General features: G+C 44.3%; 1 protein-coding gene across 1 annotated transcript in view; it reads right to left on the bottom strand.

Annotated features, from left to right (window-relative positions):
• Positions 1-20781, bottom strand: part of LOC139011466 (adhesion G protein-coupled receptor E2-like) — a 60101-nt gene extending 39320 nt beyond the window's left edge. The window contains exons 1-4 of the mRNA XM_070417000.1: positions 20742-20781; positions 17224-17274; positions 16925-17050; positions 16264-16422 (exon numbers count right to left, since the gene is read on the bottom strand). Coding sequence (XP_070273101.1) covers positions 16264-16422; positions 16925-17050; positions 17224-17274; positions 20742-20781 — 376 coding nt within the window. The remainder of the gene's footprint in view (positions 1-16263; positions 16423-16924; positions 17051-17223; positions 17275-20741) is intronic.
• Between the last annotated feature and the right edge of the window lie 3232 nt (positions 20782-24013).

Here is a 24013-nt window from a genome sequence, read left to right on the forward strand (position 1 = left end):
TGTGACTTATAACAGGAAGAACAGTAAACATCTGGAGTCAGGTAGGAAGGGAGAGGTTATGAGAGGAGGCGAGCTGAGAGAGGAGGTAGCACTGTGCTATGGGGAGAATTATTCCCTCAGAAAATAGAAGCCAGGAGCACAGGCTGGGATCCACACATCTGTGGCGTGACCTGTGGCACACATATCATCCAATCAGCTATGAAAGGTAGCAGGGCTGCTGGCAGTAGCAGAGTCTAGACCAGTGATGGCGAACCTTTTGAGCTCAGCGTGTCAGCATTTTGAAAAACCCTAACTTAACTCTGGTGCCGTGTCACATATAGAAATTCTTTGATACTTGCAACCATAGTAAAACAAAGTTTTATATTTTTGATATTTCTTTTATATATTTAAATGCCATTTAACAAAGAAAAATCAACCAAAAAAATGAGTTCGAGTGTCACCTCTGACACACGTGTCATAGGTTCGCCATCACTGGTCTAGATCCAACAGACCAGAGCCAGTGGGAGAGAATGCGGCAATTTTGTTGCTTTTTATTTTTTTCTTTATTGATTAAGGTATTACATATGTGTCCTTATCCCCCCATTGCCCCCCCCCCCCAAGCCTTCACCCCCCTGGTGTCTGTGTCTATTGGTTAGGCTTATATGCATGCATACAAGTCCTTTGGTTGATCTCTCTATCTTACCCCAACACTCCCTACCTTCCCTCTGAGGTAGTTTTGTTGCTTTAAAAAAAAATCTCTAAACCCAGAACACAGGAGTTTTCATTTGCAACTACACACCTGGACATTGGCACAGGAGGGGGGCAAGGACTTGAGTTGCCTGAAGAGAGGCTGAGGTGGGAAGCAGTGAAGGGAAACTTGAAAAAACAGTAGCCAGGAGTCCTGCCTTGGGTCATTCATACACTTCCAAAATGGCCATTTTTCTTGGGAGGAGCTAGCTGCTTCCAACACCAGAGGGCAGATAAAGAAATAAACCCTGCTCTAGGTGATACAGCCTGCCACACCCAGAATTTTGAGCTTTACTGGGGGGACAAAGGCAGAGGCCAAGTTTAAGGGTACAACAGTCTCAAGGAGCCCTCCGTGAGCTGATTGGAGGAGGGGCCATCTGCCCCACTATTCTAGGAACCACACTGATAAAAACTCCAGGGTCCCAGATGACCACATTGGTCTCCATACAAGGATCTCTGTCCAGCCAAGGGCAGAGTAATATGTTGGGCCACTCATGGAAGAGTAGCTCTGGGATAGGAAAACACACTCATCATATTCCCAGAAAGCAAAGGAGCACCTACCCCACCTAAAGCGCTGCTAGAAACGGACTTTAGAGTGATTAAGATTGACAGCTGGCTGACAGGCCAAGGTGGGCAGAGGTGGAACTCAGAGAATCGGGGAAGTATGCTGAAGCAGCCCCAGCCCTGGGCAACTAACAAACCTACTCCAGAGGGCAGATTGGCCCCTCATGCTTACAGCCAAGTCCTGTGGAGACAGACACAAGCGATAGACCAGTGCATTGCTTGGAGCTTCAATCAGGTTCCTAAAAGACAACTGACAGTACCTGACAGTAGTTAGCACCTAAGTACCTAACAGGAACCCAGAATTGGCAGACAGAACAAAAAAGTAGGGTCCTAAGCCAGCTCCCATGGGGCATTGAAACTCAACTGAAATGAATGTCACTTCACAACCCTCCCAACTTTTTCCTTCCTCTTTTCTCCTTTTTACTTCTGTTTTTATTCTCCTTGATCCTTTTTAGTTTTTCTTTTTCCTTTCCTTTCCCCCATTTTAAAATTTATCATCTTTATCTCTCTGCTATATTGATTTGTAATTACTCTAGTCTCTGTTGTTTTGTTCATATATCTAATTTTCCTCTTCCCTGTTCCTATTCAATTTTCCTTTCTCTTTTTTTTTTGACTACTCAATTTTATTTTCTCTTCTCTTTCTCATCTTTTTCTCCTAATTTCTTGTTTCACTTCCTTAATTTAGGTCTATCTGCTCTCTTCTCCTTTTCAATTTTTTTCTTATCTTCTCATTTCTTTTTACCCTCATTAATTCTAAACCGTGCTCCTTATCCTATTCCTCTAATTCTTTATTCTTATTTTCTTTAATTAAGTTCTGTATTTACAGGTTCTTCCCTCTATTATTTGGTGTTTTTGGTTTGTGCTTTTTGTTTATTTGTTTGTTGTGTTGTGTTTTCTTCCCATATTTTTTCTTTCCTTTTCTTTCTATCATTCTTGCTCTGTTTTCTCTTTCCTAATTCTCTTTTCTCTGGTGGTCACTTTTGTCTTGGCTATGAGGGTCTTGTGTACATTCTTGTTCTGTTTCTTCTGTTTCATTTTTTGGTTTTTTTTTTTTGTATTCTGTGCTGTTCAATCAGCACCTCCACAAAAGCTGGTACAACAGGGTCAGGGGTGAGTCACATAATCAGACACCCTGAAAGGAGACTCCATCCACAAATGGGACAATAACAATCAAGACCCAAGAAAAACAGGAGAATCCAAATGACTAAAGTAGGGTGTCTTCCTAGGACACCCAGCCCAGGAGATCTGAGAAACTGCACTACTGGATCCCATAAAACACCTATTACATAAGACCAACCCAAATAATCTAGGTGGTATAGCAATTTGACTTAATAAATAGAAACAAATAAAGGAACAGCAAAAATGGGGAGGCAAAGAAACAATCCACAAATGAAATAAAAGGAATTACCAGAAAAAGAACTAAATGAAATGGAGGAAAGTAATTTGTCAGATAAAGAATTCGAAGTAATGGTTATAAGGATGCTCAAACATCTGAATGAGAATTACAGAAACTCAATGAGAAGTATAAGGAGCTGAATGAGAAGTACATAAACTTGAATAAGAATCAAGAGGAAATGAAGAATAACATAGCTGCAATAAAGAACACCTTGGATGGTTTCAACAGTATCCTGGAAGAAGCTGTGGATGGAATCAGTGAGGTAGAAGACAAGGTAGAAAAAAATACCCAAACAGAGCAACAACTGGAAAAAAACAAAAAAACACTAAAAAGCTGAAAACTTTAAGCCAGCTATGGGATAACATGAAACAAAGCAACATCTGCATAATAGGGGTGCCAGAAGGAGAGGAACCTGAGCATAGAATAGAAAACCTGTTCAAAGAAATAATGACAGAAATGATATCTTACTTGGGGAAGAAAAAAGTCACACAAGTCCATGAAGCACAGAGAGACCCTATCAAGATGGACCAAAAATGACGCACACCAAGATACACCATAATTAAATGGGCAAATATAAAAGACAGAAAAAGAATCTTAAAGACTGCAAGAGAGAGACAGAAAGTTACCTACAAGGAATCTCCCATTAGACTATCAATGGATTTCTCAAAAGAAACACATCAGGCCAGAAGGTAATGGCATGAAGTATATACAAAGTGATGAAAATCAAGGTACTGAATCCAAGAATACTCTATCCAGCAAGGCTGTCATTCAAAATTGAAGGTGAAGTCAGGAACTTTCAGACAACAAAAGCTGAAGGAGTTTATTTCCACCAAACCAGCAATGGAAGAAATGCTAAAAGGACTGTTGTTAAAAGAAGAAATCTAAAAGGAGGGAGGAACACAGGCATAAAGAATAAAAATGGCTAAAATGAGTACCTATCAATAATAACCTTAAATGTAAATGGAATAAATGTTCCAATCAGAAGGCAAAGGGTAGCTGAATGGATAAGAAAACAGACCCATATATACGCTGTTTACAAGAGATCCACCTCAGAACAAAGGACTCATGAAATCTGAAAGTGAAGGGATGGAAAAGTATTTTTCAGGCAAATGGAAATTTTAAAAACTCAGTGGTAGCAATAATTATATCTCACAAAAGAGACCTCAAAGTGAAGGCCATCACAGGAGATAAGGAAAGCCACCTCATAATACTAAAAGGATCAATACAACAAGAGGATATTATTCTGGTAAAGATATATATACCCAAACAGGAGCATCCAAATATATAAAAAATACTTATAAAGGATATCAAGGGAGATATCACAGCAACACAATCATAGTAGGGAACTTTAATATCCAACTAACAAAACTTGATAAATCTTCTAGACAAAAAAATCAACAATGAAACAGCAATCCTAAGTTACACACTTGAGCAGATGAAACTAATTGACATATTCAGAACATTGCACCCACAGCATATACATTCTTCTCAAGTGCACAAGGGACATTTTCAAAGACAGAACACATGTTAGGACACATGCTAAGTCTCTATAAATTCAAGAAGATTGAAATCATATCAAGTATCTTCTCAGACCACAATGACATGAAATTAGAAATCAGGTACAATAAAAGCACCCAAAAACAATAAAACATATGCAGGCTACATAGCATGTTATTAAACAATGAATGGGTTACCAAAGAAGAAATAAAAAACATCCTGGAAACAAATGAAAATGAATACACAAAAATCCAAAATCTATGGGGCACAGTGAAAGTAGTCCCAAGAGGAAAATTCATAGCACTATAGGCCTATCTCAAAAAACAAGAATAGCTCATAAGTTATCTAACACTACAACTTAAAGAATTAGAAAGAGAACATCAAGAAAAGTTGAGAGTAAGTAGAAAGTAGAAAATATTTCACACAGAGTCCAAAAACAAATAAACAAACAAAGAAACCACCAAAAACAAACAAACAAACAATACAAAAGATCAATAAAACCAAGAGGTGGTTCTTTGAAAGAATAAACAAGATTAATGAACTTCTAGCCAGACTCACCAGGAAGCAAAGAGGACTGAAAATCAGAAAGAAAAGAGGTGAAGTAACAACTGACCCCACAGAAATACAAAGGATCATAGAAAAATACTATGAACAACTTTATTCCAACAAACTGGACAACCTAGAGCAGGGGTGGGCAAACTTTTTGACTTGAGGGCCACAATGGGTTCTAAAACTGGACCGGAGGGCCAGAACAAAAGCATGGATGGAGTGTTTGTGTGAACTAATATAAATTAAAGTAAACATCATTACATAAAAGGGTACGGTCTTTTTTTTTTTTTTTTAGTTTTATTCATTTCAAACCGGCTGGATTCGGCCCGCGGGCCGTAGTTTGCCCACGGCTGACCTAGAGGAAATGGACATATTCCTAGAAAAATACAACTTTCCAAAACTCAATCAGGAAGAATCAGAAAACTTTAATAGGTGGATAACTACTGATGAAATTGAAGTAAAAAACAACAACAACAAAAAACAAAACAAAAACAAAAACAAAAAACTTCCAGCAAACAAAAGCACTGGTCCAGGCAGTTACATAGGGGAGTTTTACCAAATATTTATTTGGTTATTTATCAAAGCAGAAATAACATCTATCCTCCTCAAATTATTTCAAACAATCCAAGAGGAAGGAACACTTCCAAGTTCTTTCTTTGAGGCTAGCATTAACCTAATACCAAAACCAGATAAAGACACTACAAAGAAAGAGAATTACAGGCCAATTTCACTGATGAACATAGAGGCTAAAATCCTCAACAAAATTTTTGCGTATCAGATCCAGCAATACATTAAAAAGATCATACAAAATGACCCAGTGGGATTTATTCCAGTAATGCAAGGCTGGTACAATATTCACAGGTGTATAAATGTGATGCAGCACATAAACAGATTGTAAGACAAAAATCACATGATCATATCAATTGGTGCAGAAAAAGCATTTGACAAAATACAACCTTTTTTTGATAAAAACTTTCAGAAATATGGGAATAGAGGGATCATACCTCAAGATAATAAAACCCATGTATGACAAACTTACAGCCAATATCATATTCAATGAGCAAAAACTAAAAGCATTTCCCCTAAGAATAGGAACAAGACAGGGATATCTGCTTTCACCACTGTTGATCAACATAATAGTGGAAGTCCTAGCCATAGTGATTAGACAAGAAGAAGAAATAAAAGGCACGCAAATTGGAAAGGAGGTAGTAAAACTCTGATTATTCACAGATGGCATGATACTGTACATAGAAAACCCTAAAGCTTCCACCAAAATACTACTAGATTTAATAAATGAATTCAGAAAAGTAGCAAGATACTAAATTAACACCCAAAAATCCATGGCATTTTTAGTCACCAATAATGAACTCTCATAAAGAGAAACTAAAAAAATAAATCCATTTACTGCTGCAACAAAAGCATTAAGATACTTTGAAATAAAATTAACCATGGAGGTAAAAGACCTGTACTCAGAAATGTACAGGATGTTGAAAAAAAGAGCTAGAGAAAGATATAAACAACTGGAAGAATATACCATGTTCATGGATTGGTAGAATAATCATCATAAAAATGTCCATACTAGTCAAGGCAATCTATATATTTAATGCAATGTGTATTAAAATACCAACAGCATATTTCACAGACCTAGGACAAACACTCCAAAAATTTATATGAAACCAAAAGACCCCAAATAGCTGCAGCAATATTGAGAAAGAAGAGCAATGTTGGAGGAATCACAAGACCAGATATCAGGTTATACTACAAAGCTACTGTTCTCAAAACAGCCTGGTCCTTGCACAAGAACAGGCATATAGTTCAATGGAACAGAACAGAGAACCCAGAAATCCAACCAAGCCATTATGCTCAATTAATATTTGACAGGAGGCAAGAACATACAATGGAGACAAGACTATCTCTTTAATAAATAATGTTGGGAAAATTGGACAGATACATGCAAAAAATGAAACTAGACCTGTTATGGGGAGGACAAAGTGGTGGAGGAATAGACAGACATGCCTGAGCCTTGTCCCAGAGCAGATAGAATGAGCAGCTGAAACAAATAACACCCACCTCGAATTGGCAAAGGAGACTCAGCTGGTGAGAAAATTTGCAGCAGGGAAGAGCAGAGGACCCCTGGAGAAAGGTAAAATCAAGGATCTGGGCAGGAGAGATCTGCCAGACCTCTGAGCCCAGAGGGTCCGAGGGAAATGGCACCGAGCCACGTCCCTTGGGCTACTCACTGCATCTGACTGTGGAAAAGAGGCCCATGGGACTGCTGGTACCAGGGGTTCTAGATCTGGGTCCACAGTCACAAAAGACTGAGCTCAGAGGGGGCAGCCTGAATGGCTGAACAGAACGTGCAGAGCCGGCAGGAGAGAAGCTTGCAGAGGCTCAGTCTTTCCCCCTCTCTGTGGCCTGTGCTTTTCTTCACTGAACCTAGTTCATAGGACCTTTCGGATACGGACACTCATCCGTGGCTGGGGTGCAGGAGAAGGTGTAGACTTGTAGAGTCTGGGGAGAGGCTGGGAAGGAGGTACAGGAGAAGAGGCAGTGAGTCTGGCACTGAGTCATGCCTGAGCATGGGACCTGGGCAGCCATTTTCTCCTCAAGAGATAGCCCCTCCCTCCAATCTCCAGGGCAACCAATACAGCCGCACCCAGAATACACCCTATTTGGTATAAAAGATTAAAAAAAAATCTGAATAGTCCTTGAGAGTCCAAAGGGACTGGCCTAAACTGAGGCCTTCAGTCCCAGAAACAGGAAACAGAAACCATAGACACTGCAGAAGACTGGGATCTTAAGTCAGCCAAAGGAACAACACTTCACTTCTTCATTTTTATTTTATTTTATTATTATTGTGTTATCTCTTTCTTTCTTTTTTCTTTTTTGTTTGTTGCTTTATTTTCTATTTCTTTTGACATTATTTTTCCATCATTCGATTTTATTTGCTATTTTTTATTTTTTATACCATTTTAAAATCAATTTTTATGTAAATTTATTATTATTATTATTTTATTATTTTCTTCTCATTCTCTTTCTTCTTATCCACTCATCCCCTTTCTACTTCCTCTATACTGAACTGAGGTCCTCCCCATATTCATCCAATTCTTAACCTTATTTTCTGTAAATAAGTTCAGCCTCTACAGATTCTGCCCCCACCCTCTTTGCTGGGTGTTTGGTGTTAGCATTTTTTTGGTTTATCTGTTTGTTCTGTGGTGTTTTCTCTCTCTCTCTCTCTCTCTCTCTCTCTCTATATATATATATATATATATATATTCTCCTTTTTCTTCCTTTATCTTTTCTCTCTTATCTTTTTTTTCTCTCTTCGATATCATTTGTGCTCTCTTTTCTCTCCCCTAATTCTCTTTTCTCAGGTGGTCATTTATATTGGGGTTATTGGTGTCGTGAGTACAATTGTGTTTTTTTCCCTTTGTGTCGTGTCTTGTTGAGGAGAATTTTATCCTGTCAGGCCAATATGCTAGAAAGCGAGCCACGTAACCAGACACCTGGAGAGAAAACTCCATCCATGAACGGGTCAATAACACCCCAGACCCAAGTACAGAGGCAGGAAGAAGGTGGCAGTGAGTGAGGGAGCAAAAGAGGAGTGTGTGGTTGTGTGGAATGTGTGTGTGTGTGTGTGGGTGTGTGTGTGTGTGAGTGAGGCACAGTTAGATCCCACAGGACCTTCAGGGGCAGGCTAACTGGGCTCACCTCACTAAGCAGCCTCTGTTACCATTGTAAACAGTACCGGGAGGCTGGCTCTTCCTCAGAGGCCTCGCCTTTTTGAAGGGGGAGCTGCTGTAACTGGGAGCCCAGCCTCACCTCCACCCATGGTGCCCTCAGATAATACCTGGGACTCTACAGCCACCCCTGCCAGGGACCTGTCACCTTGGCTATGGTCCCATGGTCACCAAGTCTCCATCCACCCCTGGAACAGGCTCCTGTGAGTTCCGAAGCATGAAGCATGCTCCACTCTGACTGGCCGAACACTTTAGCCCAGGGCACTGTGACCACACGAGCAGCAGACACATGAGCAGCCCGCTCCTGCCCAAGGAGCAGCAGCCCTGCGAGCAGACCACCCCAGGCCTAAGAGCAGCAGCCTCATGTGGCCTTCCCCTGTCCAAGGAGCAGCACCTGTGTGAGTGGTCCGCTCCCCCGTCTGAGGAGCAGCAGCCATATGAGCAGCCCGCCAACGACTGAGGAGTGGCAGCCCCGCACAACCTGCCCCTGTCTGAGGAGCAGCAGCTGTGTGCAGACTGCACCCTGCACTCGTCCAAGGAACAACAGCTGCGCAAGCTACCTTCCCCCATCCAAGCAGCAGCAGCTCCGCGAGTAGCCTGCCCCCATTTGAGGAACATCAGCCACCTGTGCAGCCCTACCTGGTCCAAGGAGCTGCAGGCACACGAGCAGACCGCACATGTCCGAGGAGTGGCAGCCCTGCACAGCCTGCACTGGTCCAAGGAGCAGCAGCCATACACAGCATGCACCCATTCGAGGAGCAGCAGCAAAATGTTCAGCTCACTCCTGTCTAAGGAGTATCAGCCATGCAATCAGCCCATCCCCGATCTGAGGAACGCAGCCATGAAGGCAGCCCGCCCTGTCTGAGGAACAGCAGCTGCACACAGCCAGCTCTGGTCCAAGGAGCAGCAGCCACACGAGCAGCTTGCCCCCATCCGAGGAACAGCAGCTTTGTGATCAGCCCAACACCATCTGAGGAGCAGCAGCTGTGCGAGCAGCCTGCCCCCACTAGCCAGAGAAGCCACCACTGCTGCGAATAGCACCCACCATAGGAACTGCTGCCAACTGAGGATCAGCCACTGCTGCGACTGCCTGAGGAGCAACTGCAGCCCAAGAAGCCATTGATACCCAAGGAGCACCCCCTGCACAACTAGACATCTAGATCCATCACTGAGATAAAAAATGGGTAGACAAAGAAACCACCAAATGAAAGAAAAGGAGAAATCACCAGAAAAGCAGCTAACTGAAACAGAGGCATATAATATGAATTCAGAATAAGGGTCATACAGTTCATAAACCTGATGGAGGAAAAAATCAACAACTTATGTAAGAGTCAAGAAGAAATGAAGAATGATATAGCTGCAATAAAAAACACCATGGAAAGTTTCAACAGTAGACTAAGAGAAGTGGAGGAGTGAATTAGCGAATTAGAAGACAGGGAAGCAAAACACACCCAAACGGAAGTGCAATTGGAGAAAAAAAATTAAAACAGGAGGAGAGCCTAAGAGAGCTATGGAACAACATGAAACGAAGCAACATACAAATAATAGGGGTGCCAGAACAACAGGAAGAGGAACAAGGGTTAGAAAACATATTTGAAGAAATAATGTCAGAAAACTTCCCTGATGTGGGGAAGAAAGAAGTCACCCAAGCACAGAGAGTCCCAAACAAGATAAATCCAAAAAGATCCACACCAAGACACATCATAATTACGATGGCAAATGTTCAGGACAAAGAGAGAATATTACAGGCTGCAAGAGAGAGACAGAAAGTTATGTACAAGGGATATCCCATTAGATTATCAAATGATTTCTCAACAGAAACATATCAGGCCAGAAAAGAATGGACGGAAATTTACAAAGTGATGCAAAGCAAGGGACTGAATCCAAGGATACTCTATCCAGAAAGGCAATCATTCAAAATTGAAGGGGAAATAAGGACCTTCACAGACAAAAAAAGGCTAAGGGAGTTTATCACTACCAAGCCAGCAATCCAAGAAATGCTAAAGGGACTGGTGTAAAAATAACAAATAGAAAGGTAAGAAGGAAAACAGACACAAAAAATAAAAATGGCTACAAAACAGTACCTCTCAATAATAACTTTAAAAATAAATGGACTAAATGCTCCAATCAAAAGACATAGAGTGGCTTAATGGATAAAAAAACATGACCCATATATATGTTGTTTACAAGAGACGCAACTCAGAAAAAGGGATTCACACAGCCTGAAAGTGAGGGGATGGAAAAATATCTTTCAGGCAAATGGAAATGAAAAAAAAACTGGGGTAGCAATACTTATATCAGACAAAATAGACCTCAAAGTGAAGGCCATAACAAGAGAAAAGAAAGGCCACTTCATAAATACTAAAGGGATCGATAAAACAGGAGGATATAACCCTGAAAAACATATGTGCACCCAATGCCAGGGCACCCAAATACATAAAAAATACTCCTGGAAGATATTAAGGGAGAGATCAACAAGAATACAATCATAGTAGGGGATTTTAATGCACCACTGACATCACTGGATAAATCCTCTAGACAAAAAATCAGCAAAGAAACAGCAATCCTAAATGACTCACTAGATCAGATGGACTTAATTGACATCTTCAGAACATTTCACCCCAAAGTCATGGAATATACATTCTTCTTAAGTGCACATGGAACATTTTCAAAAATAGATCACATATTGGGTCACAGGCAAAGTCTCTCTAAATTCAAGAAGACTGAAATCATAACAAGCATCTTCTCAGACCACAATGGCATAATATTAGAAATACTCTACAATAAAAACAAAAAAAAAATTGAAACACTTGGAAGCTGAATAGCATTCTATTAAACAATGATTGGGTTACCAATGAGATAAAAGAAGAAATTAAAATCATCCAGGAAACTAATGACAATAAAAACACAACAATCCAAAATCTATGGGACATAATGAAAGCAGTCCTGAGATGGAAGTGTATAGCTCTACAGGCCTACCTCAAAAAACAAGAAAAAATAATAGTAAATTATCTAAATCTACAACTTAAAGAATTCGAAAGAGAGTAACAAGAAGAGCCCAGAGTGAGCAGAAGGATGGAGATAATAAAGATCAGAGCATAAATAAATGACATAGAGACCAAAAAAACAATACAAAAGATCAATGAAACCAAGAGCTGGTTCTTTGAAAGGATAAACAAAATTGATGAATCTCCAGCCAGGCTCACCAAGAATCAAAGAGAGAGGACCCAAATAAACAAAATCAGAAATTAAAGAGGTGAAATAACAACAGACCCCACAGAAATACGAAGGATTGTTAAAAAATACTATGAACAACTCTATTACAACAAACTAGACAACATGAAGGAAATGGACATATTCCTACAAAAATACAACCTTCTAAATCTCAATCACGAAGAATTTAAAAATCTCCATAGGTTGATAACTATGGAAGAAATTGAAGCAGTAATCAAAAAGCTTCCAGCAAACAAAGCCCAGGGCCAGACGGCTTCACGGGGGAGTTTTACCAAACATTCAAGGAAGAACTAAAACCTATCCTCCTCAGACTATTCCAAAAAATTCAAGAACAAGGGACACTTCTAAGCTCATTCTATGAAGCCAGCATCACCTTAGTACCCAAACCAGATAAAGACAAAACAATGAAAGAGAATTACAGGCCAATATCCCTCATGAACATAGATGCTAAAATCCTCAACAAAATTCTAGCAAATCAGATGCAGCAGTACATCAGAAAGATCATCCACCATGACCAAGTAGGATTTATCCCGAGGATGCAAGGATGGTACAATATCTGCAAATCACTAAACATGATACATCACATGAACTAGTTGAGAGCTAAAAATCACAGTCATATCAATTGATGCAGGAAAAGCATTTGACAAAATCCAACACCCTTTCTTGATAAAAACTCTCAGCAAGGTGGGAATAGAAGGATCATACCTCAACATAATAAAAGCCATATATAACAAACCCTCAGACAACCTCATATTCAATGGGCAAAAACTAAAACCATTTCCCCTAAGAACAACAACAAGACAGGGATGCCCACTCTCACCACTCCTGTTCTCACCACATAGTACTGGAAGTACTAGCCATTGCGATTAGACAAGAAGAAGAAGTAAACTGCATCCAAATGGGAAAGGAAGAAGTAAAACTGTCCTTATTCGCAGATGACATGATACTGTATATAGAAAACCCTAAAGACTCCATCAAAAAATTATTAGACTTAATAAATGAATTTGTCAATGTAGCTAGATACAAAATTAATGCCAAGAAACCTATGGCATTTCTATACACCAATAGTGAACTTACAGAAAGAGAGACTAAAAAACAATCCCATTTACCATTGCACCAAAATTTAAGATACCTAGGAATAAACTTACCTAAGGAGGTAAAAGACCTATATGCGGAAAACTACTGGACACTGAAAAAGGAGATAGAGGGAGACATAAACAGATGGAAGAACATACAGTGTTCATGGATTGCTAGAATCAACATCCTCAAAATGTCCATACTACCCAAAGCAATCTATAGTTTCAATGCACTTCCCATTAAAATACCAATGGCATATTTCACAGATCTAGATCCAACTTTCCAAAAATTCCTCTGGAATAAAAAAAGACCCCAAATAGCTGCAGCGATCCTGAGAAAGAAGAACAAAGTAGGTGGAAACTCAATACCAGATATCAAGCTGTATTACAAAGCCACTGTTCTCAAAACAGCCTGGGACTGGCACAAGAACAGACATATAGATCACTGGAATAGAATACAGAACCCAGAAATTGACCCAAGCCACTATGCTCAATTAATATTTGACAAAGGAGGCATGACCATAAAATGGAGTCAAGATAGTCTCTTCAATAAATGGTGTTGAGAAAATTGGACAGATACATGCAAAAAAAAAAAAATGAAACTAGACCACCAACTTACACCATACACAAGAATAAACTCAAAATGGATAAAATACTTAAGTGCAATACATGAAACCATAAAAGCCCTAGACGAAACTATAGGCACCCCAATCCCAGACATCTCTTGTAGCAATATGTTTGCTAATACATCTCCTAGGACAATGGTCAGCAAACTGCGGCGCGTGAGCCACATGCAGCTCTTTGGCCCCTTGAGTGTGGCTCTTCCACGAAATACCATGTTCGGGCGCACACATACAGTGAGATTGAAACTTCGTGGTCCATGCGCAGAAGTCGGTATTTTGTGGAAGAGCCACACTCAAGGGGACAAAGAACCGCCTGTGGTTCGCAAGCTGCAGTTTGCCAACCACTGTCCTAGGACAATGGAAAACAAGGAGAAAATAAACAAATGGGACTATATCAAAATACAAAGCTTCTGCATGGCAAAAAAACCATCACCAAAATAACAAGAGAGCCCACTGCATGGAAGAACACATTTGCCAATGATACATCTGATAAGGGGTTAATATCCAAAATATATAGAGAACCCATACAACTTAACAAAAGGAAGATAAACAATCCACTTAAATTGGGCAAAGGATCTAAATAGACACTTCTCCAAAGTGGACATACAGAAAGCCAAAAGACATATGAAAAAATGCTTAAAGTCACTAATCATCAGAGAGATGCAAATCAAAACAACAATGAGATAATACCTCACACCTGGCAGAATGGCTATCATCAACAAATCAACAAATGCCAAGTGTTGGTGAGGATGAGGAAAAAAGGGGACCCTAGTATACTGCTGGTGGGAATGCAGACTGGAGCAGCCAAAATTAAAAATGGAACTTCCATTTGACCCAGTGATCCCGCTTCTAGGAAAATATATATACATAAAAGCTGAAGCGACCAATGTAACCAAACGGATGACTGAACAGACTGTGTAGGGCGACCAGGCCGGCAGGGGGATTAGTGAGGGGCAACAAAATGACCTAGCAGCAGGCTGCATGGGGCGACCAGGTGGCAGGGGTGTTAGTGAGGGGTGACCAAATGATTGAGCAGCAGGATGAGTGGGGCAGCCAGGCCAGCAGGGGGGTTAGTAAGGGGCAACCAAACAACTGAGCAGCAGGCTGCTTGGGGCGACCAGGCCTGCGGGGTGGGGGGCAGCTGGGGACAACCAGGCTGGCAGGGAGGGGCAGTGAGGGGAGACCAGACCAGCAGAGTGGGCCAGTGAGGGGTGACCAGGCCAGCAGGGGGGGGCAGTTAGGGGCGACCAGGCCAGTGGGGGGAGCAGTTGGGGTGACTAGGCCGGAAGGGGGCCAGCAGGGGGGCAGTTAGGGCAATCAGGCAGGCAGGCAGGTGAGCAGTTAGGAGCCATTGGTCCCAGATTGTGAGAGAAATGTCTGAATGCTGGTTTAGGCCTGATCCTGGGGATCGGGCTTAAACCAGTACTCGGACATCCCCCGAGGGTTCCCTGATTTGAGAGGGTGCAGGCTGGGTTGAGGGGACCCCCCCCCCATGCACAAATTTCTTTCACTGGGCCTCTAGTATCCTAAGAAAACCAAAATACTCATCAGAAAGAATATATGCACCCCTATGTTCATAGCAGTGCAATCCTATATGACAAAAGGCTAATATGCAAATTGTCCCCTCTGGCGGGAGTTTGACCCACTAGGAGCTTGACCCTTCGCTATGACATGTGCTGACCACCAGGGGGCAGCACAGAACGAAGGAAGGCCCCAGCTGGCATTCGGCAGTCGCTAGGGACCCTATCCAAGCATGATTTTCGTGCCCTGGGTCTCTAGTTTACAATAATTAAGATTTGGAACAGCCTAGGTGCCCATCAGCAGATGAGTGGATAAAAATCTTTGGTATATTTACACCAAGCATGTCAAACTCACAGCCGCTGGCTGCATGCCTTGTTTATTTGTGCCCTGTTAGCCTTTGAGTTTGACATGCTTGATTTACACAATGGAATACGGCATGGCTGTATGAAAGAAAGAACTCTTACCATATGCAATGGCATGGATTGACTTGGAGAGTATTTGCTGAGTGAAATAAACCAGTCAGAGATAGAAAAGTAAAAAAGCTGATGAACAAAAATAGACCCAGAGACATAGAAACATGGAATGAACTGTTGAATCTCCCAAGGAAGGTAGGGGAGGGTGGGAAATCAACCAATGAACTTATGCATAAACTGTGGACACAGACCATGAGGTGGTGAGGGCCTGGGGGGCGGGGTGGGGGCACACTGGTAGAGGTCAATGGTGGAAAAAGAGGACTTATGTAATACTTTCAATAATAAAGATAAGAAATAAAGAGAAAGAATGAATGTAGTCTAAAAACCCAACAGCCTCCACTGTGTTGTGCTCTATGATCTCATATATTTTCCCAGGATTTTTGTGAGGTAAGCACCATTGTCACTCCTTTTACAGATGGCTAAACTGAGGCACACAGCAGTGAAGAATGTGTCTATTATCATACAGTTAACAAAAGACATAGCTGCTTTTGTTTTTATCTGTAAAGGTAGGCATAGCTACTTTTTTTTTTAATCTGTAAAGGTGGGCCCTCTTTTAAACACACACACACACACACACACACACACACACATACACAATCACAGTAATATTATCACATCTCGAACATTACCAGTGATTTCTGAATAAGTGTCCTGGCTGGTGTTGCATACACAGCTGTCAAAGTGCAAAACCAGGACTTCGGTCCTGGCTCAAAGGCCACCCTACCTCTTAGTGCCAGTGGGACAGGCACAGGCACACTTGTCCTCACTCAGACCTGGGGACTGCACCTGGAACCAGGTCCTGGCACCCTGCATGCCACAGGAATGACTCTGGTGACTCCAAACTTCATGAGTAGTCATTCTTACCTTGACACATGTTCTCACTAGCATTACTGAACTTTGTTGCCCCAGAAATAAGGCTGTATCCTGGTTTGCATGTGCAGTGGTAGCTCCCCTCTGTGTTATGGCAGTCTGCGTCTTTTCCACAGGCACTCACTGCTCCACGTTGTTCACATTCGTCAACGTCTGCAACAAAACGGGATAAAGGGTCACCTCCCAAAGCCATGAGTGCCCTCCGGGCAGAGAGCCTGATCCCACACCTAGCATGGAGCCTGATGCTCAATCAGTGTCTTTTAGGAAATAATTAGACTCTCAGGGAATATTGCTGTGGCTGGGCTGTGCCTGGAGCAAGTCATTCCTGAAACCCACCAAATTGGCTCTGCTCTGCTCAGCTTTCTGTCTGCCACCTGGATTAGAATACAGGAGCAAGTGCTGAAGTGGTAGGTGGATGGAAGCTCTGCATCCCCCTCCCAAGTCCTGGAAGGGTAAACTGAGGCACAGATTCCAGACTCCTAGAGACTCAGCTCATCTCTCTCTACAAAGCCATGTTTATTCACTTCTCATTTTCCACCTTCATATCTTTTTCTTTCTCTTTTCTCTGTCCTTCATGATGGTCTGAGAATAAAGGTTGAGGCCACCATCCACCATTCTGTCTCCATGTACCATTCACCACCCTAAGCCTCTGTACCTTCACAAGTCTCCCAGGGGTGGATGATGGTTTCCCCAGCTGGAGACTTGAATCCCGGATTGCATTGACAGGAAATGGCAGCGCCACATATGGAGTTTGAAGGACACAACAGCTTACAGGCAGAGGCTGTGGGATAGAGACCATGGTCAGAAGATGAGGGCTGAGCCAGAGGCTGGGGAGGGGTGTTGGGAGGAGAAATCTTGAGCTTCCTCTGCAACAGGCCTTTCTCTGCCTGGGCTGAGAGGTGAGGTGGGGGATGGGACTCTGGTTGTGGACTGAGTTACTCCCAGCAGACTCACCCCTGGTGTTCTGGGGTCCATCTTCCAACAGAGTCAGCAAGACACACAGCGCTGGAACAGAGAGATGGAGGGTCAGGGGGGACACAGAAGAGGGAATGGAGGCCTAAGGGTGAAACATCTGAGGGAAGGGCCTGCTCACCCCTCCCAGGCTCGGGCTCTGTCTGTTTCTCAAGGAGAGAGTGGGCAGGTGGCACCTCCCTGGCCTCCAATGCCCATGGCCAGAGGGTCTGCACCCATCGCCTGAGGGTGTCTTTCAGTAACTGAAGGATGGGGAGGGTCCTGAGCCTGGCAAGGGTCTTGGCTTCTATTGACCCGTGGGCAGCAGTTCAGGAAACATACTGGAGTCAATTGGCCTTGGTTCCATTCCCAGACCTTGGTCAGATGCCTCATTTCCCCAGTTTCCCCTTCTGTAGAATGGGGATGAAGAGGGGGCCCATTTCCCAGAGTGTGAGAGTTAAGCAGACAAGTACTGCCTGGTGTGTCAGAGTGCTTACTGTCGTCATTTCTTTATGTAAAAATGAAGGGGTTGGGCCAGGAGTCCTTTCAGATCTCCCAAATCTAAGGTGCTCCGGCCCACACCACTTCCTCAGGGACACAGGTGCAAGCACACTGCACCCACATCTGTCCACCACAACAACCAGCTTGGGACCCAGTGGTGACATTTCACGCCCTGGCTCCCTGCACACAGGAAGATGCTGGGGGCTCATGTTAGGGGTGTGCTGCACGGGCCCCCTAATCCTGCACTTCCTGCTGCTTAAGGCACCCCATCCCAGGGCATGTCCTGGGGTTCTTCTTAAGTCAGCAGGGGGTCTAGAGATGAGGACCAGTTCATCAGAGGAACAGACAAGGAGACAAAAATGGAGAGAAAATAAAGAGGAGACAGAGAAAGAGAGAGAGAGAGAGAGAGAGAGAGAGAGAGAGAGAGAGAGAGAGAAAGATAGAGAAGGCACTAGAGACTTGGAGGAGCAAGAGGGAGACAGAGATGAGGGAAAATGAATGGATGAGAGAGAGACAGAAGACACAGAAATGGAGAGAAACAGAGAGGCAGAGTTAAGAAGACAGTGATCTAGAGAGATGGACAGAGAAATAGGGAACTCCTAGAAAGAGAGAGATAATGATGCCAGAGAGACATGGTGAGATAGAGAGATGGAGAGCCAGATAGAGAAACAGAGAAGGGAATGGGAGGGCTAGAGTGAGTGCGGGCACCTGGGCAGCGGGTGGGGTATGGAGAGGGCTTGAGCTATCCATTCAGTCTCTGCAGATCTAGAGATGCTGCGGGGGCATCCCAGACCCAGATATACAGGGAGGCCAGATAGGGGGCAGCAGGTGGAGGGATGGGAGCCAGGGAGGCAGGGCAGGAGTGAGTCACTTCCTGGGCAAATGAAGAAATAACTCATGGCTCCCAAGGATGGGCTCCCAGTCGCACATAGAGGGGCTCCCAGTCACCCATGGAGGGGCTCCAGTAGCGCATAGAGGGGCTCCCAGGGGAATTTGGGGGTCGGTCATTGTGAGCACAACGGAGGAGCTGTGGAGGGTACAGACTGGGGGGTCTCCTGCGCACTCAGTCCCAATGTTCAAACTTGATGCCCCTCAGGCCAGCAGTGGGCAAAGTCCATCACACCCTCCCCAAGGCCCTTGAAGATGCGGTGAACAGGCTAGAACTCCTGTCTTCCTCCTCTCTGGCCACAGGGTTTGGTTAGTTCTCCCTTTGGTGGAAACCCACTTCCTCTTTGTAGGACAGACCACAAAATGACCTTCCCTGGCAGGGTGGGCCCTGGGCCAATTTGTCCCCAGCTCCCAAAGCCCCAGTAGCAACATTTATGCTCACAACTGCCCTATGAGACAGAAGCTCTGTTTATGTCCACTCTGCAGATGGACACACTGAGGCTCAGAGCCCAGAAAAGGCTTATGGAGAAACTGATGAAGAGGGGGCTGGGGAAGATGGGAGTGAGGGGTCAAGTTCCCCAGAGTCTACAGGAAGGGGGTTCTTTGTGCTGAGCTGGGCTTTCCTGCCCCACCACAGAGACTGCTGGGCCAGACCTCCACCTGGGGCCCAGGCAGTCACCCAAACAGGAGCCTAGAGAGGTTGCTGCTCCCAGTCCCATCTGGTTTGCATTCCCCTAGCTGAGCCCTGGGCAGTCAGATTCCTGCCTGGGCCCCTGTGGCAGGGGTGGGGCAGTCATTCTCTCCTTGCTCCTCCTGCTAATGATCCCCCTCCTGCAGCCCATACCCCAGACCCACCAGTGAAATAATAATAATAGTAACATTAACAACAACAACAACAACAACAACAACAACAATAACGTTACTTAATCCTTACTGTGAACCAGGACTCAACCCTTAACACAAGCCTGTGAAGTGGAGACCAGCCTTGCTCTGCCCAATTTCACAGACGTGGAAAGTGAGGATCAGGGGCTCTGTGACTTGGGCCCTGACACATCGCCGCCTTCAGCTGTGCTCCACACGGACTCGGCAAATTTACTAAAAATCATCTAATTGTAATCATACAACTGGTGAATTATGTGCTATGTAAATTACACTTCACCTTGATAAAAACAAACAAACAAGAACAGTTCATTCCTGGCACCCTGGGCCATCACAGGCAGCCCCATCCCTGTGGCCTGGGGAAGTTCTGAGTGGCACCCCAAATGTCATTTCTTAACTCTCTTTGTTGCCTGGTTGCCCAGGCAATGAGCTGCCCTGATAACCTGATAATCCTTGCAAAGTGGTTCTCAACCTTCCTAATGCCGCGACCCTTTAATACAGTTCCTCATGTTGTGGTGACCCCCAACCATAAAATTATTTTTGTTGCCACTTCATAACTGTAATTTTGCTACTGTTATGAATTGTAATGTAAATATCTGATATGCAGGATGTATTTAAGGGGTTGCGACCCACAGATTGAGAACCACTGCTAGAGCCACCCTGGGTGGGGCGGGAAGGGAGGCAAGGGGGAAGTCACAGAAGAGCTCAGGTTAAACCCACAGCAGCAAAGCCCTTCAAGGCACACCTGAGGCCCAGCTGGGTCTCTGGGAGCAAAAATGGGGAGTCTCCGGGGCATCCTCTGCCACACAATGGGAGAAGTGTGGGGCTCACCCTGCCGTGGAAGAGTCCCCCCTTAGCTCCCTAGCCCCCACTCTGCCATCTGTTAAGAGTGACTTCTTGAGAGGGTCACAGCACTCATTCGCCCCCTCTCTTCCATCTGCTTCAGTTTCCCCTCTTAGGGGGAAGCTTCCAAAGTGGATTTGGAAGGAGCTTGGAGATCCCTCTGGGGTGGGGAACAGACCCTTAGAGCACCCGGGGGTTCCTGCTGGGCGTGGGGGTTCCGGGCACTGCCAGCTGCTCTCCCATGTGCTGTGGCTCCTGGCTAACCATGTGGCTTCCTCCATGTCAGGCCCAGAGCTTCCAGAGGTGCCTCCTATTTGTCCTCAGTGGGGGGTGGGCAGACAAGCAGAGGCACGGAAGGGGTACTGCCAGGGGTTCCCTTGCTCCTCCCATAGGGGTCCCCAAATTCTCACCCTGTAGGATGTGAAAGGCGCTGAGGTGGGAGCCTCCCATGGTCTGGGCAGGGTGGTTCCGTGTCACCACGCTGGGAAGCTGTGCATCCTTCTGTATCCTCCTGACCCTTATACAGTGTGTGAAGGGGAGGAGGGGGAACTGCCCCAGGGCGTTGTCTCCACACCCTCCACAGAATCATCTATTATTTTGACTTCTTCACCCTGGCTCCTGTCCCCACAGTCTGTTCCCCTCTGTCAACCGAAGAAACATTCAAGTCTGTAGAGAATTTTTATGAGTTTATTTAAGCCAAACTGACAGCAATTGCCTAGAAGCAAAATCCCAACAGATTGAGAAAATTCTCCCAAGAAGGGCAGTTTTGCACATTATTTTATACATTATAATCAAAGGAAGAGGCATAAGTGTGTTATAAGAAATCCACTGGTGGTAGATTAGGGAGGCAGGCGCAGAAATCTCTGGGATTGGATAAAAAGTTAAAGGAACAGATGCAAACTCCTTTAAGGAGGTGGGTACAAGAGAGGTAAGAGTTCACAATTCACATGGTAACAATAACAGTGAGAGGCTGTGTGATCTCTTGTCTAGGTGGGAGATTGTGCTCCAGAGGGTCTGGAAAAAAAGGAAATTACCCTGTCATTTCAAAGGTATGTTATGTAGATGCCAAAAGACAATAGACAAGCTCAGTTAACACCTTTCGTACAGCTCACGAGCTTTCTCGTGTTTCGCGCGCCATCTGTTATGGACCTTAGATGTCAACACACTATCTTGTCCACATCGAATGAAGCGATATCATTGGTGGAAATCGTGCAGGTCAATCTACGAAAAACTATATAATTGCACGAACCCATAAAGCATTGCAGTTACATTGTATTTTGTCATTCGAATAGTCTTCGTCTTCAAGTTCCTGGCACTTTTAGAAATGCCCTCTCTCAGAAAAAAGGGAGGAAACCAACGAAACTGATACACTTCCTTTCGTGTTGTTCCATTCTAAGGAAAACGATGAAATGCACAAAAAAAGTGATGCTGTACCTTATAAACTGTGGACTTTTCAATTCATTTAGAGTGTACAACGTCCTCAATCCACAAGCAAAAATGAAATATAAACAGTTTCTGCTATCGGTGGCGAGAGACTGGATAATGGATGACAATAATGAAGGCTCTCCGGAACCAGAGACAAATCTGTCCAGCCCTTCCCTTGGGGGTGCAAGGAGAGCACCTCATAAAGATCCACCCAAAAGGTTGTCAGGTGATATGAAGCAGCATGAACCTACGTGTATTCCAGCGAGTGGAAAGAAAAAATTTCCTATGAGAGCCTGCAGAGTTTGTGCCTCCCATGGAAAAAGGAGTGAATCTAGATACTTATGTAAATTTTGTTTGGTCCCTCTTCATAGAGGAAAATGTTTTACGCAGTACCATATGTTTAAAAAGTACTAGGAACTTTGTTTAATTGTTTTTGTAAATAAAAATGTTATAATTATTGAAAAACAACACCTAAAGTGCATTATGATCTGTAGTTATGATGATTTAAATAACGTGCAGTTTGCCCAAAAATGTGCGGTCCCTGGCGTATGTCTTAGAGATTTCTATGCGGTATGAAATGTGTTTAAGGTAAAGATTGGCCTTGTCAGGGAAGATACAAGTCTAAGACTTGACTACCTTCCATGACTAGTTTTTAGTTTAAAAGTTTTTATTTCAGACTATCCCACTGTTATCAGTGGAAGTGGAGTTCTTGGGGTGCTGCAAGGAAAAGATTTGCTGAAGTCCCAGGCAGGGGGAGATGGGGTTTCCCGGAAAGCTTTATTGATGATGAAAACTTAAGCGAGTTCCCCTCCAAGGCCCCATCTCTGTCCATCTTCTCAGGGAAGAAGTCCAAGCTTGTCTTCTGCAGGGCCAGAGTTAAGGTCATTGCCCAGAACTTCTGTTCCCTATTAAAATCCAGTCCAGTCCAGTCAGCCATGGGTCCGGTGGCTGCTTAAGGTCCATGCTATGGGTGGAAGCACTGGAACACAGGTGTGAGTGCAGGTCACAGACCAACAGGGAGCACAAGAAGAAGAGACAGAGGACTCTGGGGATTTGAACCTTCTCACATTGTGTGTGTTTCCATCCCCTGGCCCAGGGGTGAGAACCTTTACCTGCCAAGGGCCATTTGGATATTTATAACATCATTCATAGGCCATACAAAATTAGCAACTTAAAAATTAGCCTGCAATATTTGGTCAAACATTTAATTTCCTCACCCCTAATGCCTTGGCAGGGCCAGACCAAATGATTTTGAGGGTCTGAAGTCCCCACCCCTGCTAGCTAATCCATTGTTCCCCAGGCTAGACTGACAGGCAACCACCTTCCCTCTTCACCTGACTTCACTGCGCAGGTGCCTCTCTCCCCCTTTGCTCAATCCCTCCCCCAGTGAAGTGATCTGCAGGGAATGGACAGTGGTTCCCTGAGGGCCCTGAAACTGTAGCTTCGTGGCCAACTGCCCAGATGATCACCCCCAGCCGTGGCTGTTAGGATGACTGTCCTCTCTCCAATGCCCTCCACTGTGTGGAAGATGAGGGGACCTCAATGTTCTGGCCCCTTCCTGTGCCACCAGCCCACGTCCAGCACCCTTCCAAGCCCCAGTTGAGGTGAGGGTCAGTTGGGGTCTCTGGGTGGAGGGGGGCATAAGAGGGCGGCACAGCTATTGTGAGGCCAGACAGCTGTCCCCAAGCAGGAAGCACCAGAGAGTGAGGAAAGGGGTTGGGAGGCTGCTGGCCAGCCCTGACCCCAGACCCAGGATCAGGTGGGTCAGTGGACCCTTCGTCTCCTCCTGCAGGTTGGACACCTTGGTTCCCCCCAGGCCAGGTTTTCAGAATCCACTTGACCACATACTCCTGGTCAGACCCTGCCCAGCCCCAGCTGGCATCCTCCTGAGCCCTGACCCCTACCCAGCCCAGCCCAGCCTAGCCAGACCCAGGGAGTTGGGAGGCAGCACTGAGCTGACCATGTTTATAGTTCCCTGGCACTGCTGAGGGAACTCCTAAATATAGAGTTTCCCTCCAAAAATGTATACACACACTTTGAATAATTATAAAGGCAGTGTTCAATAAAATACATTTCATTTTCAAAATTGAGCTGTCAGCTGTTCAATTGTGCATACATTATTTGGGACACCCTGTATAGAAGCCCAGCTATTTGAGGCCTTGGCCTGAGGCAGAGTGTGGGTGGGGGGACCACATGTGTGCCTCTGGGCTTGGGTCCCCAAGGTTAGTCCAGGCTTCTGTGTTTCTGGGATTGAGAC

This window comes from Myotis yumanensis, unplaced genomic scaffold (assembly GCF_028538775.1).
Source record: "Myotis yumanensis isolate MYYU_CA2020_CCGP unplaced genomic scaffold, mMyoYum1.0.hap1 SCAF_5, whole genome shotgun sequence".
NCBI classification, from domain to species: domain Eukaryota; kingdom Metazoa; phylum Chordata; class Mammalia; order Chiroptera; family Vespertilionidae; genus Myotis; species Myotis yumanensis.